Source organism: Pongo pygmaeus, chromosome 18 (assembly GCF_028885625.2).
Source record: "Pongo pygmaeus isolate AG05252 chromosome 18, NHGRI_mPonPyg2-v2.0_pri, whole genome shotgun sequence".
NCBI lineage: Eukaryota > Metazoa > Chordata > Mammalia > Primates > Hominidae > Pongo > Pongo pygmaeus.
Window position 1 is genome coordinate 83,070,212 of NC_072391.2, and position 16,980 is coordinate 83,087,191.

The window sequence follows — 16,980 nt, forward strand, 5'->3', positions numbered from 1 at the left end:
CCGGCCCGGCATTTTACGACGTTCGTAGCGCTACTCTTTTCCGCTCCACGGTGACCTCCGTGTGGTCGGTGCGGGCGGAGTCTTCCTCGATCCCGTGGTGCTCCGCGGCGCGGCCTTGCTCTCTTCCGGTCGCGGGACACCGGGCGTAGAGGGCGGTCGCGGCGGGCAGTGGCGGCAGGTGAGGCAGGTGGTGGCCGGTGCGGCGCCGACAGGCCGGGCCGGGTCGGGGGGCCGGGAGCCATCAAGTCTGCACGCCCGCAGCCTGGCCGCTCGGCTTCAGCAGGAGGCACCGAATGGGCCTCGGAGCCAGGTGACATTGAGGCCGTCCCGCGGGGACTCCGGGCTCGGTGGCTCCAGGCTCGGGGGCCGCCCCGAAGTGCCCGGCCCATCTTCCCCGGTCGCGCAGCGGCTGCGGAGCGGCCTCGGGCACTGACCTTGGAGCGCCCGCTGGCCGAGGGCGCAGGCTGCGGGGAGGCGGGCCCGCGCTCTGTGCCTACAGCCTCCGCCCTTGCTCCTTCAAAAGGTCCCTGCAACCCCTCCCGGGTTTTGCGGGGCTCCCGGGCGGCGCTTGGCTTTCCAGCCTGGAAGGGGCCAGTTGTTTGCTCACGCAAGGGCTAGGCCCAAGGAGAGAAGCTAGACGCGGGCGTTCAGCCCTGACGTCATGCTTGTTTATTCTGCCCCAAGGAGGATATTTTCCCACATCACCCTCACCAGTCCTCCGAAGGGTCGATTTAAAGGGGGCCGTGTAAGGTAGATGGGCCTGAATCGAGGAGGGCCCGGGTGAGGCGGGGGTCTCATAGGTTTTCCGCTCTCCTCAGGGATTGGAAATTGACCAGGGCTGTATTGGCAGCCTTCTCCAGTTTCCCCTTCTAGTCAATGTTTATGCGGTATTAGGTTTTAAACAAATACTCAGTTGCATGTGATGCGTGCCACCGTCCCTGTGACTCAGTTACCTCCCCCCACCACCCCCTGAAGAATGGAGCCTGTCACGGCAGCACAGTGCTTTAATGATCTCTAGCTTTTTCAGAGTCACCTTGTTAACATTTTTTCCTCTTGCCTTTTTTTGTTTGAGACGGAGTCTTGCTCTCGTTGCCCAGGCTGGGGTGCAGTGGTGCGGTCTCGGCTCACTGCAATCTCTATCTCCCGGGTTCAAGCGATTCTTCTACCTCAGCCTCCCAAGTAGCTGGGATTACAGGCGCCCACTACCATGCCCGGCTAATTTTTGTATTTTTAGTAGAGACGGGATTTCACCATGTTGGCCAGGCTGGTCTTGAACCCCTGACCTCAGGTGATCTGTCCGCCTCGGCCTCCCAAAGTGCTGGGATTACCGGCGTGAGCCACCGCGCCCGGCCTCTCCTTGTCTTTTAACAAGACCAATGTTCTGTTAATCACCTGAAGCGCGTATATATTATGGCAGTTGATTTATAATGAAGCTCCTTAAAAGCATGACAATTACTAAGAAAAACCTCATCCTAGGTTATTTTGTGAATTCAGAGACAGTGATAAAGAATGGATCATTTGCGTTGGGGAGAAGCAAACAATTCCAAAATGCTCTGGGGCAAAAAGAAGATTCATTCCTTGCTGTTTGCCCTTATTCATAGAGAAGGTGTACATTTTTATCTTTCAGAATGTTGGCTACCAGGGTATTTAGCCTAGTTGGCAAGCGAGCAATTTCCACCTCTGTGTGTGTACGAGCACATGGTAAGTGTGACTTTTCTTACTTTTAAATAGGCTGAACTAATTTCATTTTGCTCCTGCTGTGTATAAGGCCGTGTGCTGGAGTTTTAAAGACCTTAATTCGGCTCTTGAGGGTCCTTAGGGGAGATATAAATGTTCTCACAGGGCTTGGTTCTAGATTAAGAAGTGTTTATGAATCAGATTGAATCTCTTCTGGATCTTTGGTTATACTGATACTTACCCTTCCCTTCCCTTCCACTTTTTTAAGCTTCGAGATCTACCCTTTTCAAAAGATCTTCTGCACCATAACTGCCCTTAATGACCTCCCTCCCCACCTTGCCCCCACAACTCCCAACCATTTGCATCACCTCTGTTTACATTATAGAGGCAATGGAAACGAAAGAGCCTGGACTTCCTAGCCTGAGCTGGGTTTTCATCTCATTTCTATCAAGGACTAGCTACTGAAGCTTAGGAATCTTTTTGCTCACCTGAAGTATATGGACAGAGGTTAGTTCTGTGTCTGGCATACAGCACATTTAGTTTTGCATGTATCTGGCATCTATCTACTTTGTACCAGACACTGTTAGGCACCGAGAAGAAAAAGAATATGAAATACACACTCTTTCCAGGAGGCTGTTTGCAATCTGAAGAGGGACAGATGGATGAAGACAGTGTTTTTTTAAGAGATGGCTCCTGGGTAGAAGCATTTAGCCCAATGTGGGGTTCAGGGAAGGCTTCTGGAGGAAACTCTCCATGGTCTTTTCATTGCCTTAGTAGAGTCTACACCCTGCCTGGTTAGAGCTGGTCTTGCCTGCCTTTCCGATCTTACTACTGACTATTGTACTCAAAACCCAAAAACTACCATCAGAACCACCGCTCCCCACTTGCTCACTGCCCCAGCCCCCTGGCCTTACTCCATTCCTCCCGTAGAGCCCCGAGTTGTGGATGTTCACTCCTGTCTAATCATTCACCCTCAATACAAATGTGCTTTTAGAACGGCCTCTCCTGACCACCCTTTCTCAGGAAGCTGTCACCTCACCTTGCTGTACTTTTTCCTTATAACACTGGATGCCTCATGAATGCATGTCTATTTGAGTATCGCTGTCTCAGCCTCTTAGAGTGTAAGCCTTTTGAGGCCAGGGAGCCTGCCTGTCTTAGTCATTGCCATATCTCCAGCACATAGGAGGCAGATGAAGACGAACTGCAGGCTCTTAGACAAGTCTTCTCTGTTAAGTTTTAACTTACGTAAGTCATACATGAATAATATATGAATCTGTCCTCAACATAAGATATTAAAGCAGTCTGGAATACCATCAGCCGTCACTGAAGTCAGTTGGGATATTTGTGTGGTGATGCACCTGAGTGAGGGGTGCCCAGATATACCAGATCTCCCCAGCAGAGGCTCAGCAGAAATCGTCCATGTTGAAGCAGTGACAAACATTCCTTAGAATCTGGAGTCTTTGTTTTTCTCTCTCTCTCAAAGAAATGTTTGGTATATTAACCATTGCTTTTCCCTTAATTGCTGGGGGACCAGGCCTGAAGCTCTGAAGAACCCCTGAAACCATGAATTGGCCATTCTTATTCTGGAAGATGCAATTTTGAGGTTTGCATGCACCAAGGTTTTGAGGGTTTACATCATTATACTAGCTTTTTTCCCCCCAGTCTCCCTGTCATGGCATTTACAACAGCTTTACAAGATGTAATTCATATAACAGTCACCCATTTAAAGTGTATGCTCCAGTGGTTTTTAGTATATTCATTGAGTTTTGTCATTAGCACCACAGTCAATTCTAGAACATTCTCATCACCCATATTTACATTTATTTTTAATAACTCTCATGTGTAAGCTGAGTGTTTTAAACTTTAGAAACTTCTGGGGGGGTGCTGAACTTGATAAAAATATTCAGTATACAACTGTTCTTTATAGTTCACTCATCATTTTTATAGAATTAGGATTTTAAAATTAGAAAGTAATTCAGGCCATTTCCATCTCATGTCCCTCAAATCCCACCTCAGTTTTGGGATGAGGTGTCAAGTATAAGTTTGTAAGTACACTAGTCATTTGCATAGCTAAGATAAACATCTAGAGAAGTCTATATGCGACTTGCTTAAAGCTGAATGTTGATTTACTGTTCACATGATTTGGGAGATTTTGGTCACTGGGACTGAGCTAATGGAGTTGAAGCATTGTTGCGGGCATTGTACCTCCAGACCAGTGTGTAACACAGAGTTCTTGCAGATGTACGACAGAATTGGAGAAACAGCTTCCAATAGCGGGAAGACTCTCAGTACAACCAAGCTATTCCTTACCTTTCTGATTTCTGAACTTTTTCCACGTGATACCTGCCGCTTTGAAGGCACTAAAATAACAGAAGCAGATAGAGCAGAAATCCTCACTCAGATCTTCCTGCTTCCTATGTGTATAACAGTTTGTGGCTTGCCGTGTCTGTTTTGTGTGTTGCATTACGCGTATGTGAGTATGTGCACATGATTTCCAGAAGGGAGAAGCGCACGATACTGCCCGTGCTCGGTGACTCCTGAGAGCACGCTCCCTCTGCATTTGGGCTCCTAGGTTGGCCTCGTCCTGTGGACGTTGCCCCTTGTTTCCTGCCATCCACACATTCCTGACGCCCCCCTGCTCTACTCTTTCTCCAGAGTACTTTTTCCAAACATGTGATTTGCACATTTGTTATGTTTATTGTTTGTTTTCCACTTCTAGAAGTGTGCAGCCAGGCGGGAATGTTTGATTTGTTCACTGATGATCCCAGATCTCTAGAACCCTGCCTTGCCTGTAGAGGGTGCTTGGTAAATGTGCTCTGAATGAATGGCTCCATGATCCTCGTTTCTAAAAGAGCTAGCATGATTTCTCACTCAGTCCTGGTTGGACACAGGTTCCCTGGAACAGTGCTGTCGTGGTTATCTTTTCAGGTGTCTTTGTTTCTTAACTTGAAACACTTTGAGTTTTTTATTGTTTTTGTTCTTCCTCAATAGTTTTGAGTCCCTTGCAGATAGGCTTTCATTTTGTCCAGTCACCTGTTCAGGGAGCCTTGAGGGCCTTGGCTCACGTCTGCAGGTAACTGGTTTTTTTATTTCTATTTTTTTATTTTTTATTTTGAGACGAAGTCTCGCTCTGTCACCAGGCTGGAGTGCAGTGGTGCGATCTCAGCTCACTGCAACCTCTGCCTCCTGCGTTCAAGTGATTCTTCTGCCTCAGCCTTCCGAGTAGCTGGGACTACAGGCATGTGCCACCACGCCTGGCTAATTTTTTGTATTTTTAGTAGAGACGGGGTTTCACCATATTAGCCAGGATGGTCTCGATCTCCTGACCTCGTGATCCGCCCGCCTCGGCCTCCCAAAGTGCTAGGATTACAGGCGTGAGCCACCACGCCCGGCCCTGCAGGTAACTGTTAATGTAGGAAGTGCTGCCTCTGGGCACCTTGGCCCCAGGGTTCATTAGCAGTTGCCCCTGGTGGGTTTTTGTTGGCTGTGATGAAAAGTGCTTCTGTTCCCCCTCCACCAGACTCCTGCAACTGTTTAAACGGTGGCTGTGACCCCCTGAGAAGAACCAGGGTTTCAAGGTGTGCACATGTCTGTGTGTTTTGGTTTTCAGAGGTATCACCTTGTGGTGACTCTCAACCTACATGGATTTTCAAAGATTTATTCAATGTGTTTTTCAGAAAGTGTTGTGAAGAGCGAAGACTTTTCGCTCTCAGCTTATGTGGATCGGCGTGACCACCCCTTGCCGGAGGTGGCCCATGTCAAGCACCTGTCTGCCAGCCAGAAGGCCTTGAAGGAGAAGGAGAAGGCCTCCTGGAGCAGCCTCTCCATGGATGAGAAAGTCGAGTGTGGGTATTGAAGGGACCCACAGGCGCGCCCAGCAGCTCTTGGAAGTGTGTGTGTGTGTGTGTGTGTGCGCGCCTCTGCTCACTTCTGGGCCTACTGTCTAGAGAGCAGTCTTGCACAGGAGGGTTGCTGTGCTGGGTTTCGGGGTCACTGTCCCAGGGCCCCAGTTTATGTGCTCACCAGTCACTTAGCTCTGCCAGCTGACAGAATCTTTTGCTAGGCCCCCTTCTCTGTGCTGAGTGGAGGTAGCCTCTCAGCATATTTGCTGAGTAAGACATTGTTAACTGTAAATTACTGAAAGAAACTCAGCAAAATGCATAGTGTTTGATATGAAAGGGGCATAAAAATAACGAGATTAAATAGACCCTAACACTGTAATTCAAGTAAGAAATAATTTTGCAGTTTTAATTTGCACCTAAAGCAAACTGCATTTTCTTCCTTTCTTGCTCTGTCACATGCCTGCGTGGGCACGTGCGTGCACATACGTGCATGAACATGATGTGGCCCGGGTTGGTGTATCCTTCAGCTCTGTGTTTCCTCCTTCACAAGTGTGGTTTTGGGGAGAAGTGGTTGAATGTTGCAGAGGAGGGAGCTGCTGACCTTTGTACCTGTAAATGGCTGTCCTCTCTGCCCCCAGTGTATCGCATTAAGTTCAAGGAGAGCTTTGCTGAGATGAACAGGGGCTCGAACGAGTGGAAGACGGTTGTGGGCGGTGCCATGTTCTTCATCGGCTTCACCGCGCTCATTATCATGTGGCAGAAGCGCCATGGTGAGTAGAGAGGGAGGAAGGCACGGGCGCCTGGCCTGGGGCTCCAGCCTGCAGTGCCCATTGGTGGGCTGTGGGGGACCTCCACAACTTGAGGCCGTGAGATAGGGACTGCATTCCAGAGTTCATCTCAGGATTGTTTTCCAGGCCTTGGTGACCTGGAGAACTGAAGTCGTGGGAGGTTAGTTTATAAGCCAGCATCTGATTATTCATAGTCAGCCATGCTTGTTGGGTGGTAAAATACCTTAACTACTTTGTACAGCACACCACATTTTCAGTAGCAATTTATGTGCTCACCAGTCACTTAGCAAAAGATGACTTCGTGAAGGTTCGAGCAAGGAGAAGGGGACTCATTCATTTAATGACTGTCTCGACTGTTGTGAGGACTGCATCTCAACAGCCAGCATCTGGGGATCCCGACCTGATAGTTTGTGTGTGGGCATTGCTGGGTTGCTCGCTCATGGTAACGACTCTTCTCCGAGGTTCTTTCTGTCCAGGCAGAACAGGCATTTTTGCATTCTGAATAGTTATATTCTCGTACTTTTGGTTTGAATGTGGATGTGGGTTAATAACAGACCTGAATCTATTTGATCTTCCAGGTCACCTTGGGCTCTGTTTGTCAGATCCTGTTATCCATAGCCTTTAGAGAGGACCTTCTGCTTTTAGCTTATTTTGTTGCTAACTTTTTACAAACAAAGGGCTAATTTTAAAATGTCAGCGTTGTCAGTGGTCAGAAACCATGTGTTTGAGTGGGTGTTGAGTGGCAGGTGGCTCTGCTGACCCAGTGGCTGGTGTGTCGGGAGGATTTAACCTGTGTGAGGGATTGGCGTAGAAACAACCTGTTGAGACAGTCTTGCCCATAACCTGTCTCACACCGTAGTGTACGGCCCCCTCCCGCAAAGCTTTGACAAAGAGTGGGTGGCCAAGCAGACCAAGAGGATGCTGGACATGAAGGTGAACCCCATCCAGGGCTTAGCCTCCAAGTGGGACTACGAAAAGAATGAGTGGAAGAAGTGAGAGATGCTGGCCTGCGCCTGCACCTGCGCCTGGCTCTGTCACCGCCATGCAACTCCATGCCTATTTACTGGAAACCTGTTATGCCAAACAGTTGTACCACTGCTAATAAATGACCAGTTTACCTGAAACCCTTTGTGATCAGTTCTTTAATGATACCTAAATGAAAGCTAATTAAAACAATAGGTTTCTCCCAAGGGTCTGGAGTAAATATATTTTGGGTGCAAATGAAATGGCAAAAATCTAGTATCTTAAATTGTATGAGAGGACATTATATAAAAACCGAAAATATAGAATTCCGTGATGTAGGAAATTTGAGGTTTTTGGCAAGAGATCTTTATATAAGTAAAATCCCATTATAGTAGGCACACCGGCAGGAGTTACCACAACCCTTTTTTTTTTTTTTTTTTTGGGAGACGGAGTCTTGCTCTTGTCACCCAGGCTGGAGTGCAACCACACAATCTTGGGTCACTGCCACCTCCACTTCCCGGGTTCAAGGGATTCTCCTGCCTCAGCCTCCCAAGGAGCTGGGATTACAGGTGCCCACCACCACGACCGGCTAATTTTTGTATTTTTTAGTAGAAACGGGGTATCACCATGTTGGCCAGGCTGGTCTTGAACTCCTGACCTCAGGTGATCTGCCCGCCTTGGCCTCCCAAAGTGCTGGGATAACAGGTGTGAGCCAGTGTGCCCGGCCTATGAACCACTTTTCTTCTGGGGCTGTCCCTCCCTCCCTGCAGTTGTCATGTTGGCTAGGGTGGGCAGCCCCACTCTGAACTCTGACTGAGGTGTGGGTGCTGGCCCCGTCTCCCTTGGACTGCTTGTGGCCTGCTTAGCTCCCTGGCTAATCACAACTCTTTGATCTAAAAAGTAGTCACAAGGCCAGTGTCAAAGCGGTGGTCTTACGAGCATCATCCTGGCCCCTGGCAAGCTCTCCAGGACTCATCCTGTTACCTGTCCCACCCAAGCACCAGTTCCCAAACTGGTGACCCTGTCTGGAGAAGAGAACAAATCTGCAGCCTGTGTGCTGAGAGTAGCAGAGATGGCTGGCAGAGAGGGGTTTCCTGCCAGCACTGGTGGATAGGAATGAGGCAAGGGGAGAGAATTGCCCCGGAGAAGCACAGCTGTAGCCAGGAAGAGAAAGGGGACCCTTAGATCTTGCCCAGAGGAAATACATGGGACAAGGACCTTGGCTGGCTGGAAGGTTTGGGCTCAGTTCAAAATCAAGAGCAGGTCAAATACACCCCAATCCAGCACCTTCCAGTGCTGTAGAAACGCCCTTGATCCCTTGTTCTCCGAGGACCAGCTGAGCCCCCTGGGAGATGCAGGGGGCTACAGGGCCTTGTGGAGTCTTGCCGTGAGGACTCTTGTGAACCCCTTGATGGTTTAACTACAAAAGCCCACACTGTCCTCTAGGGGATGCCATTTTCAGTTCCTTGCCCGAGGGTGGGCTCCTGGGGGTGGTAGGGGAAGCTGAAGTAGTTGATCCCGGCCCCACTGGTCCCTGACCCTCTGCCTGGCTCTGGTGGAGCCACCTTCCCTGGGCCAGGCAGCAGGCCAGGCTCATCACCGCCTGCATCTCCCTCAGGAGAGGCCGAGAGAAAGGAGCTGTCACCCTAGGATGGAGGCAGAGGTGTCTGGTGTCTGCCTGTGGAATCGAGTCTGCTGTACAAGCCCTCTGCTTTTAGTCTGGAGTAGCTCTGAGTGAGTCCTCTTGAGAAGTCAGGCTCTTCCTGGCCTTTCCCTCCTACCGCTTAGGAAGCTGTGCTCTTGACCTTGCTGAGAGAACTGCCGTTTGTCCATTGGATTCAGATTCCAAAACATGGCTGTCCATCCTGATTTTGTCCTCATGCTTACAAAAATAAAACTCCCTTTACTGCCATTTTAGTGGGAATTTGGGAGGCCACAGGGGTTCATGGCTGGATTCAGCCCATGATCCTTCATTGGTCACCTGCATGCCATGGGGACGTGATGCTGACCTGACCCCAGGTGCTCACTTTCCCAGGCTCACAGGGAGGCAGACAACAAGTAAAACAAATACACAGAGAAGTAGAGGATCCAGCAGGGTGGAGGGAGGGGACACAGGGAGAAAAGTTTATGGGTGGGGGTGGGTTGGGCAGCTGTCACTGAAGAGGTGACATTTCGGCTGAGACTTGAAGATGAGACGAGCCACTCACGCTAAAACCTGAGGGGAGGTTGGGCTGGCAGGTGGACACAGCACCAAGCATGCACGGCAGGCATGATGCTGGAAGCAGAACGGAGCTTGGTGTGTTCAAAGGACAGCAAGATGGCCACCAGGCAGAAGCACTATGGGAGGAGGCAGGGGAGGGTGCTCAGATGCCAGGGCACATGGGCCGCGGCCCACAAGAAGAGGAGGACCGAGCTCTTTCTGAGTGTGTGTGTGCGGGGTCTCATTTCACCCCTAGACTGCCCCTCCCAGGGTGCTCAGGGAAAATATTGAGGCTCCTTAACGGGGCATGAAATTGGAGCAGGAGGACTTTGAGCAAGATGAGCCCTTGGAACAACCCTGGCTTAGCTCACTGGAGGCCGGAGAGGGCCTGTCTCCCCAGGCTGGGGCCTCAAGGGAAGATGCCTCGGAGATGAGGCTCCTCACCCCATCTAGGGCCTGCATCTCCATGTGGGGTTATCACGGAGACCTTGCCCCCCAGCCTAACCTTGAAGTTCCTTGGAATTTAAGATACACTCCGTCCCTCTTTGTCACTCTTCCTTCTCTGCTCATCTTCCTCCCAGCTGGCAGTTTTCTACTCTCCAGAATTTAAAAATTCACGGCCAGGCATGGTGGCTTGAGCCTGCAATCCCAGCTACTTGTGAGGCTTAGGCGAGAGGATTGCTTGAGGCCAGCAGTTTGGTTTTTTTTTTTTTTTGAGATGGAGTCTCACTCTGTTGCTCAGGCTGGAGTGCAGTGGTGTGATCTCAGCTCACTGCAGCCTCCACCTCCTGGGTTCAAGCAATTCTCCTGCTTCAGCCTCCTGAGTAGCTGGGATTACAGGCGCACACCACCACACCTGGCTAATTTTTGTATTTTTAGTAGAGGTGGGGTTTCACCATGTTGGCCAGGCTGGTCTCGAACTCCTGACCTAAGGTGATCCACCTGCCTTGGCCTCTCAAAGTGCTGGGATTACAGGCGTGAGCCACCGCGCCCAGCTGAGGGCAGCAGTTTTGAGACCAGCCTGGGCAACATAGCAAGACCCTTAAAAAAAAAAACTGCTTATTAAAAAATCATTACCTATATAGGGCATGACAGCAGGAGGCATATTAAAAGACATCTTAGAAGCTGGAAGATAAGGGAGCAGTGGTTTCCTCTAGATTAATAGTACCAGCTAAGCTTTTAACCAAGAGGAGGGGAAAAATGAAGAGTGTCTACCACTGAAGGGGTAGGTTGCCCCTCCACACCTGTGGGTGTTTCTCGTTAGGTGGAACGAGAGACTTGGAAAAGCAAAAGACACAGAGACAAAGTATAGAGAAAGAAATAAGGGGGCCCAGGGGACCAGCGTTCAGCATACGGAGGATCCCGCCAGCCTCTGAGTTCCCTTAGTATTTATTGATCATTCTTGGGTGTTTCTCGGAGAGGTGGATGTGGCAGGGTCATAGGATAATAGTGGAGAGGAGGTCAGCAGATAAACATGTGAACAAAGGTCTCTGCATCATAGACAAGGTAAAGAATTAAATGCTGTGCTTTAGATATGCATACACATAAACATCTCAATGCCTTACAGAGCAGTATTGTTGCCTGTGTGTCCCACCTCCAGCCCTAAGGCGGTTTTCCCCTATCTCAGTAGATGGAACATACAATTGGGTTTTATACCGAGACATTCCATTGCCCAGGGACGGGCAGGAGACAGATGCCTTCCTCTTGTCTCAACTGCAAAGAGGTATTCCTTCCTTTTATACTAATCCTCCTCAGCACAGACCCTTTACCGGTGTCGGGCTGGGGGACGGTCAGGTCTTTCCCTTCCCACGAGGCCATATTTCAGACTATCACATGGGGAGAAACCTTGGACAATACCTGGCTTTCCTAGGCAGAGGTCCCTGCGGCCTTCCGCAGTGTTTGTGTCCCTGGGTACTTGACATTAGGGAGTGGTGATGACTCTTAACGAGCATGCTGCCTTCAAGCATCTGTTTAACAAAGCACATCTTGCACAGCCCTTAATCCATTTAACCCTGAGTTGACACAGCACATGTTTCAGAGAGCACGGGGTTGGGGGTAAGGTTATAGATTAACAGCATCTCAAGGCAGAATTTTTCTTAGTACAGAACAAAATGGAGTCTCCTATGTCTACTTCTTTCTACACAGACACAGTAACAATCTGATCTCTCTTTTCCGCACATACCACTACCAAGCCCTTGCTGAGAAGAGTGCTGAAGGATGTGGCCCAGGAAGAAGAAAACTGCTCAAAGAGGAGTGAGATGCAAGGAGAAACGGTAGGCAAAGGAACTGAAAACCATGAAGGCAAAGCCACTCAAGCACTGGCTGAATACAGCAGTAAAAATAATGGTCGGCAATTTGGTTTAAAAAGCAAAGAGGAGGGGGTTCTGGGAAGATCGTGGCAGAGTGTTTGAATTTCCCTGAATCCCCATGTAAAGACAGAGTAACTAGATAGCAAAACCATAAACCCAATGGACAATATTAGGTGAGGAGATAGTCCCACGAACCCCTCACGATCTGCGGAATACAATAGTCCCACGAACCCCTCACGATCTGCGGAATACAAATGGATGGGGACTAGTCACTTGCGCCACAGCCTGGCACAGCATCTGCTTTGGTGCAGCAGGATGCAGAGGGAAGCAAAGGGACGGCGGGTGGACCTGGGACACAGCAGCAGGGCACTCACTGGGAAGCATGGTGACCCTCCTGTGACCCTCCTGTGACGCTGAGAGGCCGCCCCATGCAGAAACAGGCGATTGTGGGGCTTCTCAGTGGGACCCGAAGGGGCTGGAGCGCTCTCTATACCCACTCTCCCAGGCTACCGTCCCCGGGCAGGAATCCACACTGCAGAGAAACTGCCGGGAGTGGAAGGCGACTGACCAGGACAGGCAAAGAAAGTACAGGCAAGATCCAGATTCTCGTGGGGAAAGTGTAGACAGCCTGAAATCCCAAAGGCCAGGTCCGTGCTTTTGAACCTCAAAAGAAAACAACCCCAGCGGGAGCTCTTGTGAGTAGAAAAGTTTTCCTGAGCCCTGCTTCCTTCCAGAAGTGCAGGAAACTGAGTTTGGGTTGCAGTGAAGAATCTGTGCTGTAATGGATTGAAATCCCTGGGTGGAGAGACAGGCAAAGCAGCAGGAGAGCATGGGCAGGGCTCAGAATGAGGGCAGGGGACACGAGCTGGGGCTATGGAGAAGGAACCATGGCACAGGGATGGAGGCATGGCATGGCCCGGGCCACATGGGTTTCTATTCCGCGGTGAACAGGTCTGTGCAGACCCACATCCAAAGGCCAAGGGAGCCCAGAGGCCAAAGAAAGAGGCTGACAAATTCAGTTTCACAGAAATAATTAATTAATTAATTAATTTTTTTTTTTTTTTTTTTTTTTTTTTTAAGATACAGGATCTCCATCTGTCCCCCAGGCTGGAGTGCAGTGGTGCAATCATAGCTAACTGCAGCCTCGACCTCCTGGGCTCAGGTGATCCTCCTGCCTCAGGTAGCTGAGTAGCTGGGACTACAGGCATGTGCCACTAGACCCAGCTAATCTAAAATTTTTGTGTGCAGACAGCATCTGGCTATGTTGCTCAGGCTGGTCTTGAGCTCCTCGCTTTAAGTGATCCTCCCACCTGGGCCTCTCAAAATGTTGAGAGTACGGGTGTGAGCCACTGCACCTGACCAGAAAGAAATAATAGGAACTTAGGAACAAAAATAGGGACTTAAGAACAGATAGTGGCTCCCCATACCTGCCTTCCAGAAAGTCACCTTTATATGGCAGGTGTTTAAGGTAAAGACATGGGCAGCTGATCATGCCTCAGACTTTCTTGGCAAAGCTCGTTACCACTGGGGAGGTTGGATAAGCATCTTTGGGAGGGGTTATGAATGCCAAAGGCATTGTTTAAAGACTTTCCTGCAGAACAGCTTGGTGTGCAGGAGTCCAGCATTGGTCATCATGGCAGTTTTGCTCCAAGATGGCATCACCCTTGCCACGCAACAGACTGCCTCCCTACTGCTTCCGCTCCCCCGGGCTGCCTGCAGGCACTGCTATTGAGGTGCCCTGAGGTGGCAGCTTCATGAGGGAGCACCAGGCAGCCACTCAGTGGCAGGTGGGTGACATTAGACCCCCTCCTCCGGGGGAGGGGCAGAGATTTGTCCTCCAAGAATAGGCCCATATTCTGGAAATGGATTTGCCTTCCCTGCAACAGCACCGTGCGTGCCTCGTTTGCTGTCTGGGCGTCCCACACATCGCTCTAATCAAGAAGCTCACTCACTTCACAGCCAGAGAGTAAAGGGTTAGGGCTCATGCTTCAGTGGTGAGGACGCCACTGGCCTCACCATTGCCCTCACCGGAAGCAGCCACCCAGTTGAAATGGTCATCCCAACACTCCGCGACAGGCCAGTGAACGCTAACCCTCTGAAGAGCTGGGGCGCCATCCCGCTGGATGCAGTACATTATTTTGTAAAAAATACCAATTTTTAAAATTGTGGCAGAATATACATAAAATAGAATTAGCCATTTTAACCTTTTTTTTTCATTTTCTTTTTTTTTTGAGACCAAGTCTTGCTCTATTGCCAGGCTGGAGTGCATTGGTGCAATCTTGGCTCACTGCAGCCTCCTCCGTCTCCCTGGTTCAAGCTGTTCTCCTGCCTCAGCCTCCCAAGTAGCTAGGACTATAGGTGCGTGCCACCACGCCCAGCTAATTTTTGTAGTTTTAGTAGAGACGGGGTTTCACCATGTTGGTCAAGATGGTCTCCATCTCTTGACCTCATGAGCCATCCGCCTTGGCCTCCCAAAGTGCTGGGATTACAGGCGTGAGCCACGGCGCCCAGCCTTTTTTTTTTCTTCATTTTCAAAATGCATCACTTAATTTTCCTTACAAGGCAGCCACGCATTAAACATATAACAATCACATGATTTCTTCAGCAAGCCCTAGGGCTTCTGTGAGCTTTCCTGGAGCTCGTGGCTCGAGGTGTCCTGAGGTTTCAAATATTACAGCTTTCTCTGTGGCCGTAAGTTCCTCTGATGTTTGGGTTACTGAACACAAACTCGCTGGATGATTTGTCTTCAGCATGGTCCATTTCTGTTCCTAGTGTTAGCTGTGCCTTCTTTTCTTTTTTTTTTTGAGCTGGAATCTTGCTCTGTCACCCAGGCTGGAGTGCAGTGGCATGATCTTGGCTCACTGAAACCTCCGCCTCCCAGGTTCAAGCAATTCTTGTGCCTCAGCCTCCCGAGTAGCTGGGATTACATACAGGTGCATGCCATCACATCCAGCTAATTTTTGGAATTTTTTTTTTTTTTTTTTTTTTTTTTAGTATAGGCGGGTTTTACCATGTTGGCCAGGCTGGTCTCGAACTCCTGACCTTAAGTGATTCGCTCGCTTCAGCCTCCCAAAGTGCTGGGATTACAGGCGTGAGCCACTGCGCCCAGCCCTAGCTGTACCTTCTTTTCGATGAACATTCTGACTCCATCTTGAACGACTTCTTCATTAGAGCCTCCTTTTGTCTTCATGTATTCTAGAGTATAAGAAAGTACAGCCCCAGGTTCGGACACTGACTTTCACACCTGTGTGCTCAGATGTATCTTGAAGAAGTTGTTCCGTCTTGTTTACTGCTGAAGGTGTCAGGGTAGCCGTTTAGAAGCACACAATTCTCAGGCATCATGGACATTCCCCGTTTCCTCTTGTGTAACCATCACCACTTGTTCCAGAACTTTTTCATCTTCCAAACTGAAACTCTGTCCCCACCAAACACTCACTCCCCATTTCCCCTCCCCGGCCCCTGGCACCCCCCATCCTGCTTTCTGTCTCTACAAATTTGACTAGTCTAGGGCCCACAAATGAGTGGATTCATACAGTGTGTGTGGCTTTTTGCGCCTGGCTTATTTCATTTAGCAAGTTGTCTTCAGGATTCATCCATGTTGCAGCATGTGTCAGAATTTCATTCCTTCTTAAGGCTAAATAATGCTGCGTTGAACAGATAGATCACATTTTTGTACCACAAAAATATCCCACATTTTGTTTTTCCACTCGTCTGTGGAAATCAGGTTGTTTCCACCTTCTGGTTATGGCAAATCATGCTGCTACGAACACAGGTGCACAAATATCTGTGGAGTCCCCACTTTCAGTTCTTTGGGGTGTATTCCCAGAAGCGGAAGCAGTTACGCAGGTGGCAATGCCTCACCTATCCCCTATCGTGCAGGCCCGAGGGCCTCCACCCTGTCAAGGTGAGTGTTCTCTTCTTTCACACAGCACTATGCTTCGCGTGGGAGACCACTAGATCCTGAACATGCAGGTCAGGGAGCCAGTGGCTAGAAGTATGAGTGGCTCCATTCACGATCACCCATAATAACCACTTACATGATTTATTTCTGTTTATTATTTATTTAGTACTTTTAAAAAAAATTTTTGTTGGTAGTAGAATTTATTCAAATGTGCCTTAATATAGGCGCTGGGGCTTGCCCATGGTGCTTTTGATACATAAGGCCTGGACATTCCGCCAGTTTTTCTTGGGCAATGACACCAACAAGTTGACAGCCAGGTGAATGTCATACACAAGCTCATCATCTGTCATCTTCACGTGGCCCACAGCCACAGCCAGACATAACACCTTCTTCATTTGGAATTGATTGTGGACTTCGCCTCATCCACTTTGGTCACTGTGTTTTCGTTGTGTGTGAGCAGGGAAGGGAACTTTCCTGCCTTATTTAGGCCTGGGCCGAGGATTTGTGAAATCTGCTTGATCATACTTCTTGGCCAGTTTCTTGACCAGTTTTTTATTCTCGTTGAGTTTTTTCAGTGCCTCGATGTCCATGTGGGAGATATCCATGGCACTGGCCTCATCACAGTGCTGCTGGTCCTCCAGGACACACACGGAGAACTTGGGGCGGGGAGTGGACTTCAGCCTGATGGTGCCCGAGAAGCGCTTGTCCTTTTTCGGGTCATAGTTCTTCAAGCTGATCTGTGACTCCACTGTCTCTAGGAACTTGGGGTGCTTGTGCTGGTTCCCACATAGGACTTCCCACACTACCTCGTACAGGGTGTCACGAGAGACTTTGCTGCTCATGGCTTCTCCCACTGTGCTAACTGGAAAAGATCACTAGTATTATTATTATTATTATTTTTGAGACGGAGTCTTCTTTTGTCGCCCAGGCTGGAGTGCAGTGGCGCCATCTCGGCTCACTGCCAGCTCCACCTCCTGGGTTCACGCCATTCTCCTGCCTTAGCCTCCCGAGTAGCTGGGACTACAGGCGCCCACCACCATGCCCGGCTAATTTTTTTTTTGTATTTTTAGTAGAGACGGCGTTTCACTGTGTTAGCCAGGATGGTCTCGATCTCTTGACCTCGTGATCCGCCCACCTCGGCCTCCCAGAGTGCTGGGATTACAGGTGTGAGCCACCGCACCCAGCCTATTTTTTAGTAGAGACAGGGTTTCACTATGTTACCCAGGCTGATCTCAAACTCCTGGGCTCAAGTGATCCTCCTGCCTTGGTGCCCCAAAGTGCTGGCATGATAGGTGTGAGC

At 49.6% G+C, this 16,980-nt stretch overlaps 1 protein-coding gene and 1 pseudogene across 1 annotated transcript; one reads left to right on the forward strand and one right to left on the reverse strand.

Moving 5' to 3' along the window:
* Positions 1 to 20: 20 nt before the first annotated feature.
* On the forward strand, positions 21 to 7,431 carry LOC129015346 (cytochrome c oxidase subunit 4 isoform 1, mitochondrial). The gene is made up of 5 exons (XM_054453159.2): positions 21 to 178; positions 1,628 to 1,701; positions 5,355 to 5,522; positions 6,158 to 6,289; positions 7,167 to 7,431. Exons 2-5 carry the CDS (start codon positions 1,629 to 1,631, stop codon positions 7,301 to 7,303), a joined length of 510 nt encoding a protein of 169 aa, XP_054309134.1. The 5' UTR covers positions 21 to 178; position 1,628; the 3' UTR covers positions 7,304 to 7,431.
* Positions 7,432 to 15,895: 8,464 nt separating this feature from the next.
* LOC129015914 (large ribosomal subunit protein uL1-like) lies at positions 15,896 to 16,522 on the reverse strand (annotated as a pseudogene).
* Between the last annotated feature and the right edge of the window lie 458 nt (positions 16,523 to 16,980).